At 45.5% G+C, this 15127-nt stretch overlaps 1 protein-coding gene across 1 annotated transcript; it reads right to left on the bottom strand.

The window, feature by feature from the left end:
- Positions 1-611: 611 nt before the first annotated feature.
- Dnajc28 (DnaJ heat shock protein family (Hsp40) member C28) lies at positions 612-3384 on the bottom strand. The gene is made up of 2 exons (XM_052158993.1): positions 3135-3384; positions 612-1815 (listed from the first exon to the last, which is right to left on the bottom strand). The coding sequence occupies exon 2, from the start codon at positions 1785-1787 to the stop codon at positions 627-629; it is 1161 nt and encodes a 386-aa protein (XP_052014953.1). The 5' UTR covers positions 1788-1815; positions 3135-3384; the 3' UTR covers positions 612-626.
- Between the last annotated feature and the right edge of the window lie 11743 nt (positions 3385-15127).

The raw sequence follows: 15127 nt of genomic DNA, 5'->3' as shown, positions 1-15127 counted from the left end.
AAGATCCTTGGAGCTGGAGTTACAGGCAGTTGTGAGCCACCTGACATGGATGCTGGGAATCTGGTCCTCTGCAGGAGCATGAGGAGCAAGGGCTCTTAACCTCTGGGCAGTTTCTCCAGCCCCCTTCCTTTTTCATTTCCTTTCATATCTCCTTTCTTTCTTCCTTCCTTTGTTCTTTTGAGATTTTAAAATTTCATTTGGAGAATGTAGTTGGTTAAATCTCACTACAACTTCTTCAGTTCTACACCGTTTGGTTTCATTGCTGCTTAAATACTTATGCTTAGAAATGTCAAACAATGACTATAAGTTCCTAGTGTATCAGAGAGCTCTGAGGTTCTGGAAGGCCCTATGTGGCCCTCAGGCCTGTGCTTCAGTTCTAGAGGCTGACACCTGAAGCCTGGCACCGGAGCCTGCTCCTTCAGGGGCAGGGTCTGCCTCTTACGCCAGCATTGCAGCAGAGCTCGCCCAAGCGAGCTAACACCAGGGTGTGATTAGTTCTATGAAAGCTACAAAGGCACATACTTCCCAAGTCCCTGGGACACGACAATCAAGCTTGGGTTCTATGTCTGATGTCAGAGCAACTCAAAACTGACCAGAGCAGGAAATGATCATGAAAGTCAGAGTAATCATGTTTTAATAAATTTTGACAGGTTCAGCCAGTTTAGAAAGCCTGACTTGACTCTGGGTGTTTTCTCTTCTTCTCCCTGGCTAACATCAGTTTGTTTGTCTTCTGTGACTTCTTTTGCTTCTACGAAGGCCCCATACATTTCTTGGACTCTGATAATTTCTTTCTGTGCGTCAAAATGGACTTTCTGCCTGGTCAGAATGGGAACAATCAAGTTGAAATCACTAATTCGCTTGTTTAGCTTTCGTATGTTTTCTTGAAACTGCTCACACACCTGGGCCCATTGTTTCTGCTCTCCTGGTGACAGATGGGTCCCAAGCTTCTTCCTAGACACTAAAAGTGCTTCTCGAAGTTGCTCAATGGTATCCTTAATTTCCTTCTGCATCAGAATCCACTCTGGTTGGTATCCATTATCTATCAATATTCGGTTCAGGTTGTGTGTCATGGGATCAATATATGAGCAGCCAGAAAACTTCTTCAGAGGTTTTCCTTTCCCACTGAGATTGTCAAAGTCTCCTTTTGCCATGGATTCTTGAATGAGGTCCTCCACCAGGCGCTCTATGGCTTGAGTTATCTTCTGTTCTTTGCTCTGCCGTACGTCTTTGACAGTTATGCTGTTGGCAAAGTACTCCTTTTGAAGCTTCTGCCTTTGGTATTCCATCACCTGCTCCGTCGCACGGTCTGCCCTAAACTGTCTGTATTGTTTCTCTCGCTGACTTGGAGTCCCAAAACCAACGCCTTCGAAGCTTAAGTAATGTCGGTGCTGAGGTGTGTTATATTTGAATTTTTCTTCTTCTTTTTCTTCTTCTTCTGCATCTTCTGCTTTATTCCGTCTGGCATGTGTCTGTTTTATCACATGGGACAGCACATTCCTATATGCCTCTTCAATCTTTATAAACGCTGCAGAATCAGCATCGGTAGAACCGCTGTCTGGGTGGTACTGCTTGGCAAGCTTATGAAAAGACTCCCTGACGTCATCTACAGAGCATCCTTCATCTAGATTCAGCAGCCTGTAATATTCTCTGAGCTTCTTGGATTTATGGGTCGATATCATCCTAGATCCAGGAACTGAGAGCATTTTTACCCCAGGAGGAATCAAGGAAGCGTTTGTTAGATGTAGTCTCAGGATCCGAGCCATCTTCATGCACACTGTGTTTATCATTGTATCTGGAATTCTTCTTAACCGTGGTCTACAAAACAGCAAGGAGCAGTTGGACACACTGTACTATCAGTATTTTTCTTTTTGTCAATAACCAAGTAAGGGTGTAGGCTACAAGTCCTTAGTAAGCATTGGTTCTTGGGGGCAAGAGAGTCAATCGACTGAGGTTTGGTTCCCAGCACCCACATGGCAGCTAACAAAGGCCCCTCATTCCAGTTCCAGGGGGTCTGATGTCTTCTTCAGGTCTACTCAGGCATTGGATACACATGGCGCACAGCCGCTATACAGGCAAAACACCATATGCATATAAAAAAGAAAGTCAGTTCTTTGTAACAATGTTGCTAAATATTTATCTATGGCTTTTCCTGGTGCAACTAGAAGATGGACAGTGGTGTTTGGCTATTACATAATGTGACATGACCCGAATTCTCACTTTGGAGACCAGGCTGGCTTTGAACTCAGAGAGATCCACCTGCCCCTGCCTCCCATGTTCTGGGATTAAAGGCATGCACACCACTGCCTGGGTCCAATGCACAGAATTTTAGACCTAGAATGTTGTTTGAACTCATCTAATTTTCTTATTTTATAAGAAAACAGGAGGTTAAGCAACTCTAAAGGTTAACCAAATTACAAGGTACGACAAATAATTCGATTTGGGGTCCAGTAAGGTTTAACTGCTTTTTGTTTGTTTTTGAGATAGGGTCTCTCTAACATAGCCCTGGCTGTCCTGGAACTCATTATGTAGACCAGGCTGGACTTGAACTCACAGAGACCAGCCTGCCTCTGTCTCCTGAGTGCTGGGACTAAAGGCGGGCGTCCAAACCCACACTTGGCTTAGCTATACTCAGCAAATTACATATTTCCCTGAAAACAATTTGTGTTGTTGTTTTGCATGAAGTGTAGCATGCTCATTTGTTTTGCATATAGTGTAGAATGTTTGTCACCATTTCCAAGTATCTACTTGCTGGTTATCAAACAGGGAACTCCAGACGGGTACTCAGTGTGATACTAGATGGGATAGCGAATCAAGAACGTAAGCCACTTTACGCTCTGCACCTCACTATTTGCTAAGAGCTGGAGCAGGGAAGGGCGATAAAAGGTGAGAGAGCTTTTGCTGTATTTAAAAACGCACGGCGCTCTGGAGAAAGATACTGAACACTGACAAAAGGCAAGGAAGTACTGGAGAATTACTAGTCGTTTGAACGTAAGGTGCGTTTTAGAAGTCATAGTAGCCCGGATGTCACAATATAGGGGTCAATGGATTTTAGAGTTGTCTGGATGCCGGTGGTTATGCTCACCGTGGTGAGGGGTGTCTCGGAAGAGTGTCAGTCCGCTGTACCCCTTACTCACCTTCACAGACCTGATGGGGGCTCAGCGGCTGGAAACCCAAGCTGCTGCTCTGCGCAGCACGCTCGGTCCGCTCCGTCCCGGCCTCAGCTACTGGACCCTCTGCCGCGCTACACTGCGGAGCCCTTCACCATACCTTACTACAACAGGCAGCCTCCCTCACCAGGGACACCGGTGGTCTCTTTCTTATAGAACCATCCCCCATGGAACAGAGGACACCGCTGGACACCGTTGTTGTGCTGGGGGCGACAGGCCCCGCCTCTACCCGCTTTCGAGGGCAGGGTTCGGCCGATTTGGATTGTGGGACATGTAGTTCTTCAGCAGGTGCGGAGTAGAGGCATTAGGGCCTGGAGAGGAGTTACGGCTTGTGATAGGTTTGTGATTCCAACGTGTGTGTGTGTGTGTGTGTGTGTGTGTGTGTGTGTGTGTGTGTGTGTGTGTGTGTGTGTGAGAGAGAGAGAGAGAGAGAGAGAGAGAGAGAGAGAGAGAGAGAGAGAGAGAGAGAGAGAGAGAGAGAGAGAGAGAGAGAGATTTGGTTAAGCCTAGAAAGATGGTCTTTCTTTCAGCCAAGCTTTGGTTGGTTGGACGGCTATTGTTTTTTGACATGCTGTCTCCCTTAGTTCAGGCTGGCCTCACACTCGCTATATAGTGAAGGAGAACTTCTGTTTGCACGTCCTCCATGCTTTCATTTTACAGGTTCTGGGATTATACAGTAAAATTGCTACTTGTTTATGGAATGTTAGGGACATAAAACCCAAGGGCTTAAGCTTGCAAGGCAAGTTCTCTCAGGGTTCTGCCATTTGTACTATACCTCACCCCACTGAGCACCGCACAGGCCAGGCGTTGGAAGGGGAGGGGAAAAATGAGACGTCTTTGGTTTTGTTTTATTTTATAAAAAGATTTATTTATTTTATGTATATGAGTACACTGTTACTCTTCAGACACACCAGAAGAGGGCATCGATCCCATTACAGATGGTTGCAAGCCACCATGTGGTTGCTGGGAATTGAACTCAGGACCTCTGGAAGAGCAGTTAGCGCTCCTAACTGCTGAGCCATCTCTCCAGCCTGAAGTCTTTGGTTTTAAGTCTAATCACTGATAGAATTAAACATGGTTCCCCCTACACCTTGTAGAGCATTTTTTTTATTTATTTGTGTATATGTTATGTGTGTGTGATTTGCCTGCATGTATGTCTTTGCACCAGGTACGTGCAGTTCTCATGAGGATTAGAGGACATTGTTCTGGAGTTATAGACCGTTGTGAGCTGCCATGCGGGTGCCGGGAATCGAACCCAATGCTCTACAAGTGTTCTTAACCACCGAGCCAACTCTCCCGCCCTTTGTATTTATTTGTACTTTATGTGTATGGGTGTTTTGCCTGCATGCATGCCTTTGTATCAGGTAGGGTTAGAGGCAGTTGTGAGCCATGAGTCCGGAGGACTGAACCTGGGTTCCTTAGAAGGAAGTCAGTGTTCTATTGGCTTATTTATCGCTTAAGTTCCCTCTTGATTGTTTTGAAGACAAAAGCGATGACTTGGGACTTTTCTGACTTGGGTTGTGAACCCTATTGATCTCCCCTTCCATGTGCCTTAGATGAGTTACTCCTCTGTAAAGTCAGATACCGGTCAATAGTAGATGTGGCGGCTGGAGCGGTGGCTTGGCAGAAGAGCATTGGCTGCTCTTCCATTCCCAGAACCCACATGATGTCTGTAACTCAGTTCCAGAGCACCTGATGTCCTCTTCTGGTCGCAGTGGACACCGGGCACACATGTGGTGCACAGACATATATGCACAAAAATACAACTATACACATGAAATGATAAAAATCAAAAAATGTAAAGTAGTAAATGTGGGGCTTTTACTTTACAAATGAGCTATAACTTGGCTCAGTGGTTAAGAGCACTTGTTTCTCTTGTAGAGGACCTGGGTTCAATTCCCAGCACCCACACGGTGGTGAACACATATCTGATCCAAGGGATCCAGTGCCCTCTTTGACCTCTGTGACACCAGGCACACATCTGGTACATATAAATATATGCAGGCGGAACACCCAGAGATGCAAAACAAAATAAATCTTGAGAAGTAAACAGTTAATGTGTATTTTAAATGTACTATTTAAATGTACCATTTGCTGTTTGCCAAGCACTGGACTGTAAATACTCCATGTTAAAAAGCCATGCCAAGAACAACAAAAAACAGCTCTCACCTCAAAAAATAGGGAATGGTTTAGCCAGGCACGCTGGTACACACTTTTAATCCCAGCACTTGAGAGGCCGAGGCTGGCAGGTCTCTGAGTTCAAGGCCAGCCTGGTCTTCAGAGTGAGTTCCAGGACAGCCAGGGCTGTTATAGAGAACCCTGTCTCAGAGGTAGGGGAAAGAAGAAAAAAGAAATCGTGTATTCTGAGCGATACGAACGGGCGAGACAGGGAAGCACGGATTGATTCAGGTTGTTCAGTATCTGAATCAGTTATTACATGTTCCACTGTGGAAGTAAGTCTGTGGGATTTCATTAGCTATGAAACACAGGATGTCACAAATCAAGGCACTTACCAAATACCTGGGTGGGGACCATAGGTTGGAGGGTTTCGGAAAAGCTGAGAAAATGGTCATAGGTTTCAGATGCCAACTGGTTTGAGGGGAAGCTGGTGGTCTGCCCAGAATATAACTTAAAGGCTTTTTATGTTTGTCAGGGTAGACACTGGTCAGAAATGAATGTCTTTAAAACAAAACTACCTAACTAAAAGTAGCCCAAGATAAATTTGTTCTGGCTCTGTGACATTTTTTGTGTTTTTGTGGGGTTTTTTTTTGTTGTTGTTGTTTTGTTTTTTGTTTTTTGTTTTTTTTGTTTTGTTTTGTTTTGTTTTGTTTTCAAGAAAGGGTTTCTCTGTGTAGCTCTGGCTGTCCTGGAACTCACTCTGTAGACCAGGCTAGTCTTGAACTCAGAAATCCGCCTGCATCTGCCTCCCAAGTGCTGGGATTAAAGGTGTGTGCCACCACTACCCAGTGCTTTTCTTTTCTTTTCTTTTAAGATTTATTTGTTCATTATATGTAAATACACAGTAGCTATCTTCAGACATACCAGAAGAAGCATCAGATCTCTTTACAGATGGTGAGCCACCATGTGGTTGCTGGGATTTGAACTCAGGACCTTTGGAAGAGCATTTAGTGTTCTTAACCACTGAGCCATCTCTCCTTGTTTTGTTTTTCAAGATAGGGTTTCTCCGTGTAGCCCTAGGTATTCTGGAATTCACTCTGTAGACCAAGTTGGCCTCAAACTCAGATCTGCCTGCCCCTGCTTCCTGAGTGCTGGGGTTAAAGGTGTGCACCCCCCTATCTGGCATTGCTCTGGCTCTGTGACATTCTTTTTTTTTTTTTTTTTTTTTTTTTAATATTTATTTAGTACACTGTAAGTACACTGTAGCTATCTTTAGATGCCAGAAGAGGGAGTCAGATCTCCTTACGGATGGTTGTGAGCCACTGTGTGGATGCTGGGATTTGAACTCATGACCTTTGGAAGAGCAGTCAGTGCTCCTACCCGCTGAACCATCTCTCCAGCCTGCTCTGTGACATTCTAACACTCCACAATCAGGAGGTTGGAGTCAGTCATTCATCTCAGGATCAAGATAGGTATGTTTCTGAGGTGGGGGCTTCAGTTTCTAAATCCTTATAACATCTGTATGAAATAAATGCTATTTTGTTCTGCTTTACATATGAGGAAGTACCCATTGCCTCAGACACCGATCTTGTGAGAATTACACAATGCATGTACACCGTTTGGTATGAAACCTTGCACATGAAGAGATTTTTTTAGACCACCATCTCTCCCTTTGGAGGCAAAAATGAGCAGACAGGGCAAATGAGCCCTTAACTTTATAAAGTTATAAACAATCATTGTTTTCCTTCTGTGTAAGGAATGCTTTCAACTGCAGATTGTAAAGTAGTTAACACTGACATGAATTTATTTATCTTTGACACGGGGTCTCACTGTGGACCCCTAACTGGCCTGGCACTCACTATGAAGACCAGCTGCCTTGAATTCACACAGATCCATCTACCTCTGCCACAGTCAATAAATGTGGGCGCTCTAGTGCCCAGCTGCATATTCCCTTTACTGTGTGTGGCAGTGAGTGATGATGTCATCACTGTAAGTCAGATGGGCTGGAGGGAGGGTGCCCGGAACACCGTTAATGTATTCTCATCTCTGGGTGCCATCCCAATTCCTTTTTAAAACCACTTGAGTGAGAGGGAGTTCTACACGCAGTATTGACTTCCAGGGCTTCAGGCTGGACGTGTGCGCCTTTGATCAGAGCACTTGGTGGGCAGAGGCAGAGTTTGCCACCAACTTGGTCCACATAGTTTCAGACCACTCCATAGGAGTGACACGGTGAGACAGTCTCTAAAGTGAGGTGGCGTGCACCTATAACCGTGGCACTCTGGAATCGGAAACACAAGTATTGCCATAAGTTTGAGGACAGCCTGGTCTATGTGGTGAGTGCCAGCCCAGCCAGGACTACATAGCAAGAACTAAATGAAAGAGAGAGAGAAAAAGGGAGAAAGGTGTGAAAAAGAGGTGGGGACACAGCACAGTCAGGAGAGCACTGTCAAGGGGCCAGCCATCTCTAGTTCAGTGACTATCTCCAAATAAACAAAGGTGGGTGGCAGCTGAGGGACACCCAAGATTGTCCTCTGAGCCCTGCCTCTGTATGTGTACACACACAAGTGCATATGCAACCCCCCACAGCATGCACATCCCCACATCCGAGACTGGGTAGACGGCAGGCTGGACTTAAATGGACAAGCGTCTTTCTCTGTCCCTGAGGTACATACATCTCCCCGAATGGATTGCTGTGTGGGCACAGAACACTGCTGTCACCTCAGAGGAAGTAAGAGACTGTTCCGAGTCAAGTGTGAGCACCATGGCTCAGGAACCCAGTTTAGTTGCCTCAAACACCACATTCCAACACGGTGACAGTTTCTTGAAGTTTTTGTTTTGTTTGGGACAGGGTATATTGGGACTTCCTCAGACCTGACAATGATATAAATAATGACACAGAGGCATAGTAATGTTTTAAAGCTTAGGATTTACCTGGGCACTCTTTTGACTACTCTATCCTGATGTGGCCAGGTCTACCTCTGGTCCATCCATCTGTCTTCAAGTCAGCTAGTGACTCCTCTTCTTCCAGTGTCCCACTCTTTATCTAGAAAATCTAGAAGTAGGAAATTCTACTTCATGCCCAGTTATTGGCTGCCAGCTCTTTATTACAACCAATCAGATACAATTCTAGATTTCATTAGGCAGGTAAGGAAGAACAAACATTTACAAAATATGAGATCAGCAATGGCCAGAGAAATACAATACCAAGATCCTGCCAGCATTTAGCTCTCTGCCAGTATAGAATTAACAACAGAATACACAGAGATATTTATATAGACTAGGCTAGCCTTGAACTCACAGAAATCTTCCTGCCTCTGCCTCACTAGTGTAGGAGTTATAAGGGTGTGCCACTATGCCTTTTAACAAAGAAACTTAAATCAAGATATCTTTCAATTACTCTGGTGAAAATACCACTTAGATACTTACAGCAAAGCAAGAAGATCTCTGTTGTAAGCTTTTGGGTCTGTGGAGGCTAAGGGTCTGTTCATGTATTTCACTCGGATGCTGGGTAACATATGGGGAGGCCATTGACGTCTACTAAAGGACTGAGACTGCCAAGGAAAATGACTCTGGACCTACAGCATTCCAACTCTCCACAGCCCTCCATCTTCTATCCAGTCAGTCCATCCTTGTAGAATTTGTTAAGGTAGGTGTGGCTTTTTTTCTGTGAACTTCTGCTCACACCTGGAACGAGGCATGGTGTAGACCCTATATATACTGTGTCATTTCCCCTATGTATGCATACCTGACAAGTTCCACTTGCAAATTAGACATACCAGAAGTTGAAAAGGGTTTAGTAAAAGCTGGGCACTCCTTTAATCCCAACCCTCTGGAGGGAGGCACTGGGTAGATCTCTAGGAGTTTGTGTTAGGGTTTCCATTGCTGTGAAGAGACATCATGACCAAGGCAACTCTCATAAGGACAACATTTAATTGGGGGCTGCCTTATAGGTTCTGACACCATGACCAAGGCAACTCTCATAAGGACAACATTTAATTGGGGGCTGCCTTATAGGTTCTGAGGTTCAGTCCATTATCATGATGGCAGGAACAGCTGAGACTTCTTCTTCTTCTTCTTCTTCTTCTTCTTCTTCTTCTTCTTCTTCTTCTTCTTCTTCTTCTTCTTCTTCTTCTCCTCCTCCTCCTCCTCCTCCTCCTCCTCCTCCTCCTCCTCCTCCTCCTCCCCCCCTCCTCCCCCCCTCCCCCTTTTTTCCCCCCTCCTCCTCCCCCTCCCCCTCTCCCTTCCCCCTCTTCCTCCTTCCCCCTCCTCCCCCTCTCCTCCCCCTCTCCCCTCTCCCTTCCCCCTCCTCATCCTCCCTCCTCCCCCTCCCCCCTCTTCCCTCCCCCTCCTCCTCCCTCCTCCCCCCCCTCCTCCTCCTCCTCCTCCTCTTCTTCTTCTTCTTCTTCTTCTTCTTCTTCTTCTTCTTCTTCTTCTTCTTCTTCTTCTTCTTCTTCTTCTTTTTCTTTTCTTCTTCTTTGGTTTGGTTTTGTGAGACAGGGTTATTCTGTGTAGCCTTGGCTGTCCTGGAACTCACTCTGTAGACCAGGCTGGCCTCAAACTCACAGACATCTGCCTGCCTCCTGTGTGCTGGGATTAAAGGCCTGCCCCATCACATCCTGGACTTTGAAGGCTACAGTTTAAGGATCACTGCTGTTAAAGCTTAAGAAATCCTCCTGCCTCTGCCTCCCAAGTGCTGGGGTTAAAGGCATGCGCCACCACTGCCCGACTGCAGCTGAGAGTTCTACATCTTCATCTTAAGTTGGCTAGTGGAAGACTGACTTCCAGGCAGCTAGGATGAGGGTATATAGCCCACACTTATAGTGATACACCTACTCCAACAAGGCCATACCTCCTAATACTGCCACTCCCTGGCCCTGTATAAGCACAGACAAACCATCACAGAGTTCAAGGCCAGCCGGGTCTATACAGCAAATGCCAAGGCTGTCGGGGCTACATAGTAAGTCCTTGTTCTTTGTTTTATTTTTTTTTTGGGGGGGGGGGATGGAGTTTCCCTGACTGTCCTGGGACTGGATATGTAGATCAGGCTGGCCTCAAACTCACAGAGATCCACCTGCCTCTGCCTCCTGAGTGCTGGGATTAAAGGCAGGATCCTGGCAAAAGAAGCCAGCGCATGGCAGAAAAGCAAAGGCAAGGGTCAGGTGAGCCGTGGTCATTGTTACAGCACTGGACAGGACATGCTCAGGGGACCTCGGCAGACTTGGTCACACAACTGTGGCTTGGTCACACACTGAATTGAATTGATTCACAAAGACATGCAATATGGATCTCACATTAATGTGAGCCAATAAAGCGAAACACAGAGAGTACAGACATCTTGTGGTGTTTCGTTTATATAGATGTTGATGCCCAAACAAATTTGCATGTTCAAGTGCTCATATACACATGCACACAGATACATACTCACATACACACTCATACATTCACACTCACATATACTCACACATGCAAATATACATCTATAACCATTCATAAGCACACACACACACACACACACACACACACACAAAATATACACCCATATCTATTCATACACACACACACACCCCTCCTTCTTCAATGGGAATAAGAGAATATTCATTCTAGAGGCAAATGATGCAAGAACAGATTGAGGTAACCTCTAATTCAATGTTCTGTCATATAAGTGTCATTATGTTTTTATAATAGCAGAACAAAGAAAATTATAAGTCAAGATGTCTCTCAAATACATTACAGGAACATCTGCTGGGAAACCTCTATTGTGTCTGTGTTAGAAGCTAGGAGCTGGGCGGTGGTGGCGCATGCCTGTAATCCCAGCACTCTGGGAGGCAGAGGCAGGCGAATTTCTGAGTTCGAGGCCAGCCTGGTCTACAGAGTGAGTTCTAGGACAGCCAGGGCTACACAGAGCAACCCTGTCTCGAAAAAAACCAAATTCAAAAAAAAAAAAAAAGAAGCTAGGAATCTGCTCATTCCAAAAGCATTTTACCCAGTCGTCTCCAAGATGTCAGGTCACTCACTCCCAGAGGTGAGCAGCACATAGCTCTTCCTCCCCCCCCCCCCCCCCCCCAGCCACAGGGTTTCTCTGTGTAGCCCTGGCTGTCTTGGAACTCACTCTGTAGACCAGGCTGGCCTCAAACTCAGAAATCCGCCTGTCTCTGCCTCCCAGAGTGCTGGGACTACAGGCGTGCACCACCACCACCCAGCAGCATATAGCTCTTAAGGGGCTAAGCTAGCCCAACAAAGTAGGCTCTGGACCTCCATTCCAGATCTCCACATAAAATCACAGGAGTTCAGAGCCGTCCCTTGGCCCAGTTGAAGGAATCTGTCTGTAACAAAGTTGTGGCTTTCTGGGAACCTCAGTTCACTTAAGAGCTTACAATCAGGCAAAACCAATTAGAAGATGGTTTATTTTCATATTTATTTCCAAAGAGACATCCCTAAATTACCTGGTTATTTTTTTTTACCTGGTTATTTTTATATTTAAATATATTAACATAGATATGTTTGAGACAGGCTCTTAGTCTGCAGCCCTGCTTCAGTCTCAGTCCTCAGATGGAAGGTGTGTACACCCATCCCCGGACCAATTCCTTAGTTATTAAGAGATTTTTAATTAAAAGTAGGCAGAACAAAATCAGAGGAGTGATTCCTCATGGTGGGGATGGAGTCGGGAGGCTTTGAAAAGTACTGGTGACGTCACCTGAGCTCTGGCTTGTGACAAGCGGAATGTGTCCTTGTGCATATACTGCCTCAGTTGAAAACCTTAACACGTGTATGCATTTGTAAGCAGCCCTCGCCTCGTACTCCAGGCACCTGGGAGGTAGACAGGAGCTCAGGAGTTGAATTTCGAAAATCAGGTGAACTGAGGTCAAGTTGGGTAAGATGAACCCACAAGCAAATCTGAAAACCAAAACCAAAATCAAAATCATGGCATCTGAAAACCATGTAGCCTGATCTTAAAGTTTATTTTATTGTTTAAAAAGATTTATTTATTTATTATATGTAAGTACGCTGTAGCTGTCTTCAGACACTCCAGAAGAGGGTATCAGATCTTGTTACAGATGGTTGTGAGCCATCATGTGGTTGCTGGAATTTGAACTCAGGACCTTCAGAAGAGCAGTCAGTGCTCTTAACTGCTGAGCCATCTCTCCAGCCCCCTGTTTTTATTTTTATTTAGTTATGTTTGCTTGTTTTTGGAGACAGGATCTCAGTGTGTATCCCTGGCTATTCTGAAACTTGCTATGTAGACTTGGCTGGCCTTGAACTCAAGAGGTTCCCCTGCCTCTGTCTCTTTTTTATTTTTATTTTTAATTTATTTTTTATAAATAGGACCTTTATTTATTATATGTAAGTACACTGTAGCTGTCTTCAGACACACCAGAAGAGGCCATCAGATCCCATAACAGATGGTTGTGAGCCACCATGTGGTTGTTGGGATTTGAACTCAGAACCTTCAGAAGAGCAGTCATTGCTCTTAACCCCTGAGCCATCTCACCAGCCCTATTTTTAATTTTTATTAGATAGTTTTTTTATTTACATTTCAAATGTTATCCCCTTTCCTGGTTTCACCTCCTCCTGAAATTTATTTATGTATATGAGTGCACTGTTGCTGTCTTCAGATACACCAGATCTCATAATAGATGGTAGTAAGCCACCATGCGGTTGCTGGGAATTGAACTGATGACTCCTGGAAGAGTAGTCAAGTGCTCTTAACTGCTGAGCCATCTCTCCAGCCCTGCTTCTGTCTCCTGAATGGTGGGATTAAAGACATGTGCCACCACACCCCATCTTAAAGATACATGTTTTTAAAAAAATTAGCAGCACACCTTTAATCCCAGCATGTAGAAGGCAGAGGTAGGTGGGTCTCTGTGAGCTCTGGTCTGGTCTCATCTATACAGTGAGCTCCACAACAGCCAGAGGTATATAGTGAAGCTGTCTCAGAAAGACCAATAAAAGAGAAAAATAGAAAAGAAAAAAGCCCGGCAGTGGTGGCACATGCCTCATTATGAAACACTGTATTTAATAACTTACTTTAGTTTGGCAGACAGATCTTACTCCGTAGCCCTCGCTGCCCTGAAACTCCGCAGACCAGGCTGGTCTTGCCCTTGCCTCTGCCTCGCAAGCGCTGAGATTAAGCTGTGTGCCCTATCTGGCTTTGGCAATCCTATTACACTGGTTGTTTCCTGGAGGTGTGCTTTTGTGTTTTGTGTGCAGTGGTAGACTTGCGGAGCTGCCGTGTGCATCCCGGCCATCAAACTCAAGGTGCCAAGCTTGAAGGCAGGAGTCTTTATAGGTTGAGCCATCTCAATCTTGAATAAGTAGTGTTTGTATACTGACTAAGATAGTTACTTACACATTTGAGGAGTGTTTAAAGGCCAACATAATGTAGCATCTTCCAGTAGCTGCTCACATTCAGTGTGTCTAAACAGTATGTTGTTGTGACCATTAGGGAAGCCAAGTACCCTCCTTTGTGAGGGTCTGGCTGTGTTACCTGGAAAGGGTTAGCCCATCACTTGGGCTTGCTGACTGCACAACCTTCACCTGTGTCCACTGCTCCCATGGGTTGTATGCAAATCTGCCTTAATTGCAAGTGGTTGGGGGAGGGGCTTGGGCATATAGGCCAAGTAAGGCGATCCTGTAGGCTCGGTCTATGTGGTTACAGAAACAACCTTGATGCCTGTAGGTTGGAGGAGCATCCATACCCTGGGACTCTTCACCTGTGCTCTGTATGGAAGCCCAGTGACACACGTACCGTTTCCAGGAGTGAGCTTTGGCAGAATGCAGCCTGGTTTGGGTCCCAGGAGAAGGAAGACACTGTGTTCTTCCCCCGAGAAGTGGGAAGGGGTGGGACAGCATGCTCTTCTGACTCCCCTGCCTTCTATTATCACCTCTGTAGGCAGACAGACATTCTGGACACACAGATTCTTCTCTGGAGACATGGTATCAACTATGGTATGGGAACCCTAGTGCTTAAAGAGCTAGGATGTTAATGTACTCCATTGTTAATCTTGAAGTATTGAGGATCAAACAGAACGGTTTTTTTTTTTGTTGTTTTTTTTTTTTTTTTTTGAGATAGGGTTTCTCTGTGCAGCCCTGGCTGTCCTGGAACTCAACTCTGTAGACCAGGCTGGCCTCGAACTCAGAACTCTGCCTGCCTCCCGAGTGCTGGGATTAAAGGCGTGTGCCACTACTGCCCCACCAAACGGGATGTTCTAACCTCTGGATTACAGGTTCACACTGACTTCTAATAGCTAGTTTCTATGTATGGGGTCTCACTAACCCATGGACAATCCTTCCCATCTGCCAACTGTCCCTTCAACCGTGCAGGGCAGCAGCATAGCGGCTGATGACTCTGCAGAGCTAGCCTACTGTTTTAGACATGCAGATCCATCTGCCAGTCAAAGGGCAAAACTGTGATGGTGAACACACATCACACAGGTCTCTGCTGCTGTTGGCGTTGGGCTACTTTCCCTTGACATTATACTATTTTTTTTTTTTTTTTTTTTTGAGACAAGATTTCTCTGTATTGCCCTGGCTGTCCTGGAACTCACTCAGTAGACCAGGCTGGCCTCGAACTCAGAAATCCGCCTGCCTCTGCCTCCCAGAGTGCTGGGATTACAGGACTGTGCCACCACTGCCTGGCGACATTATACTATTTTTTTTTCTTGAGATAGGGTTTCTTTGTGTAGCCCTGGCTGTCCTGGAACTCTTATCTGTAGACCAGGCTAGCCTCAAACTCACAGAGATCTGCCTGCCTCCTGTGTGCTGGGATTAAAGGCCTGCCCTATCACATCCTGGACTTCTTATTCTCCTCTTTGAAGGCTACAGTTTAAGGATCTGTTGCTGTT

Source organism: Apodemus sylvaticus, chromosome 15, assembly GCF_947179515.1.
Source record: "Apodemus sylvaticus chromosome 15, mApoSyl1.1, whole genome shotgun sequence".
Classification (NCBI taxonomy): domain Eukaryota; kingdom Metazoa; phylum Chordata; class Mammalia; order Rodentia; family Muridae; genus Apodemus; species Apodemus sylvaticus.
Note: the sequence above shows the minus strand (reverse complement) of the source record. Positions and strands in the feature narration are given on the sequence as shown.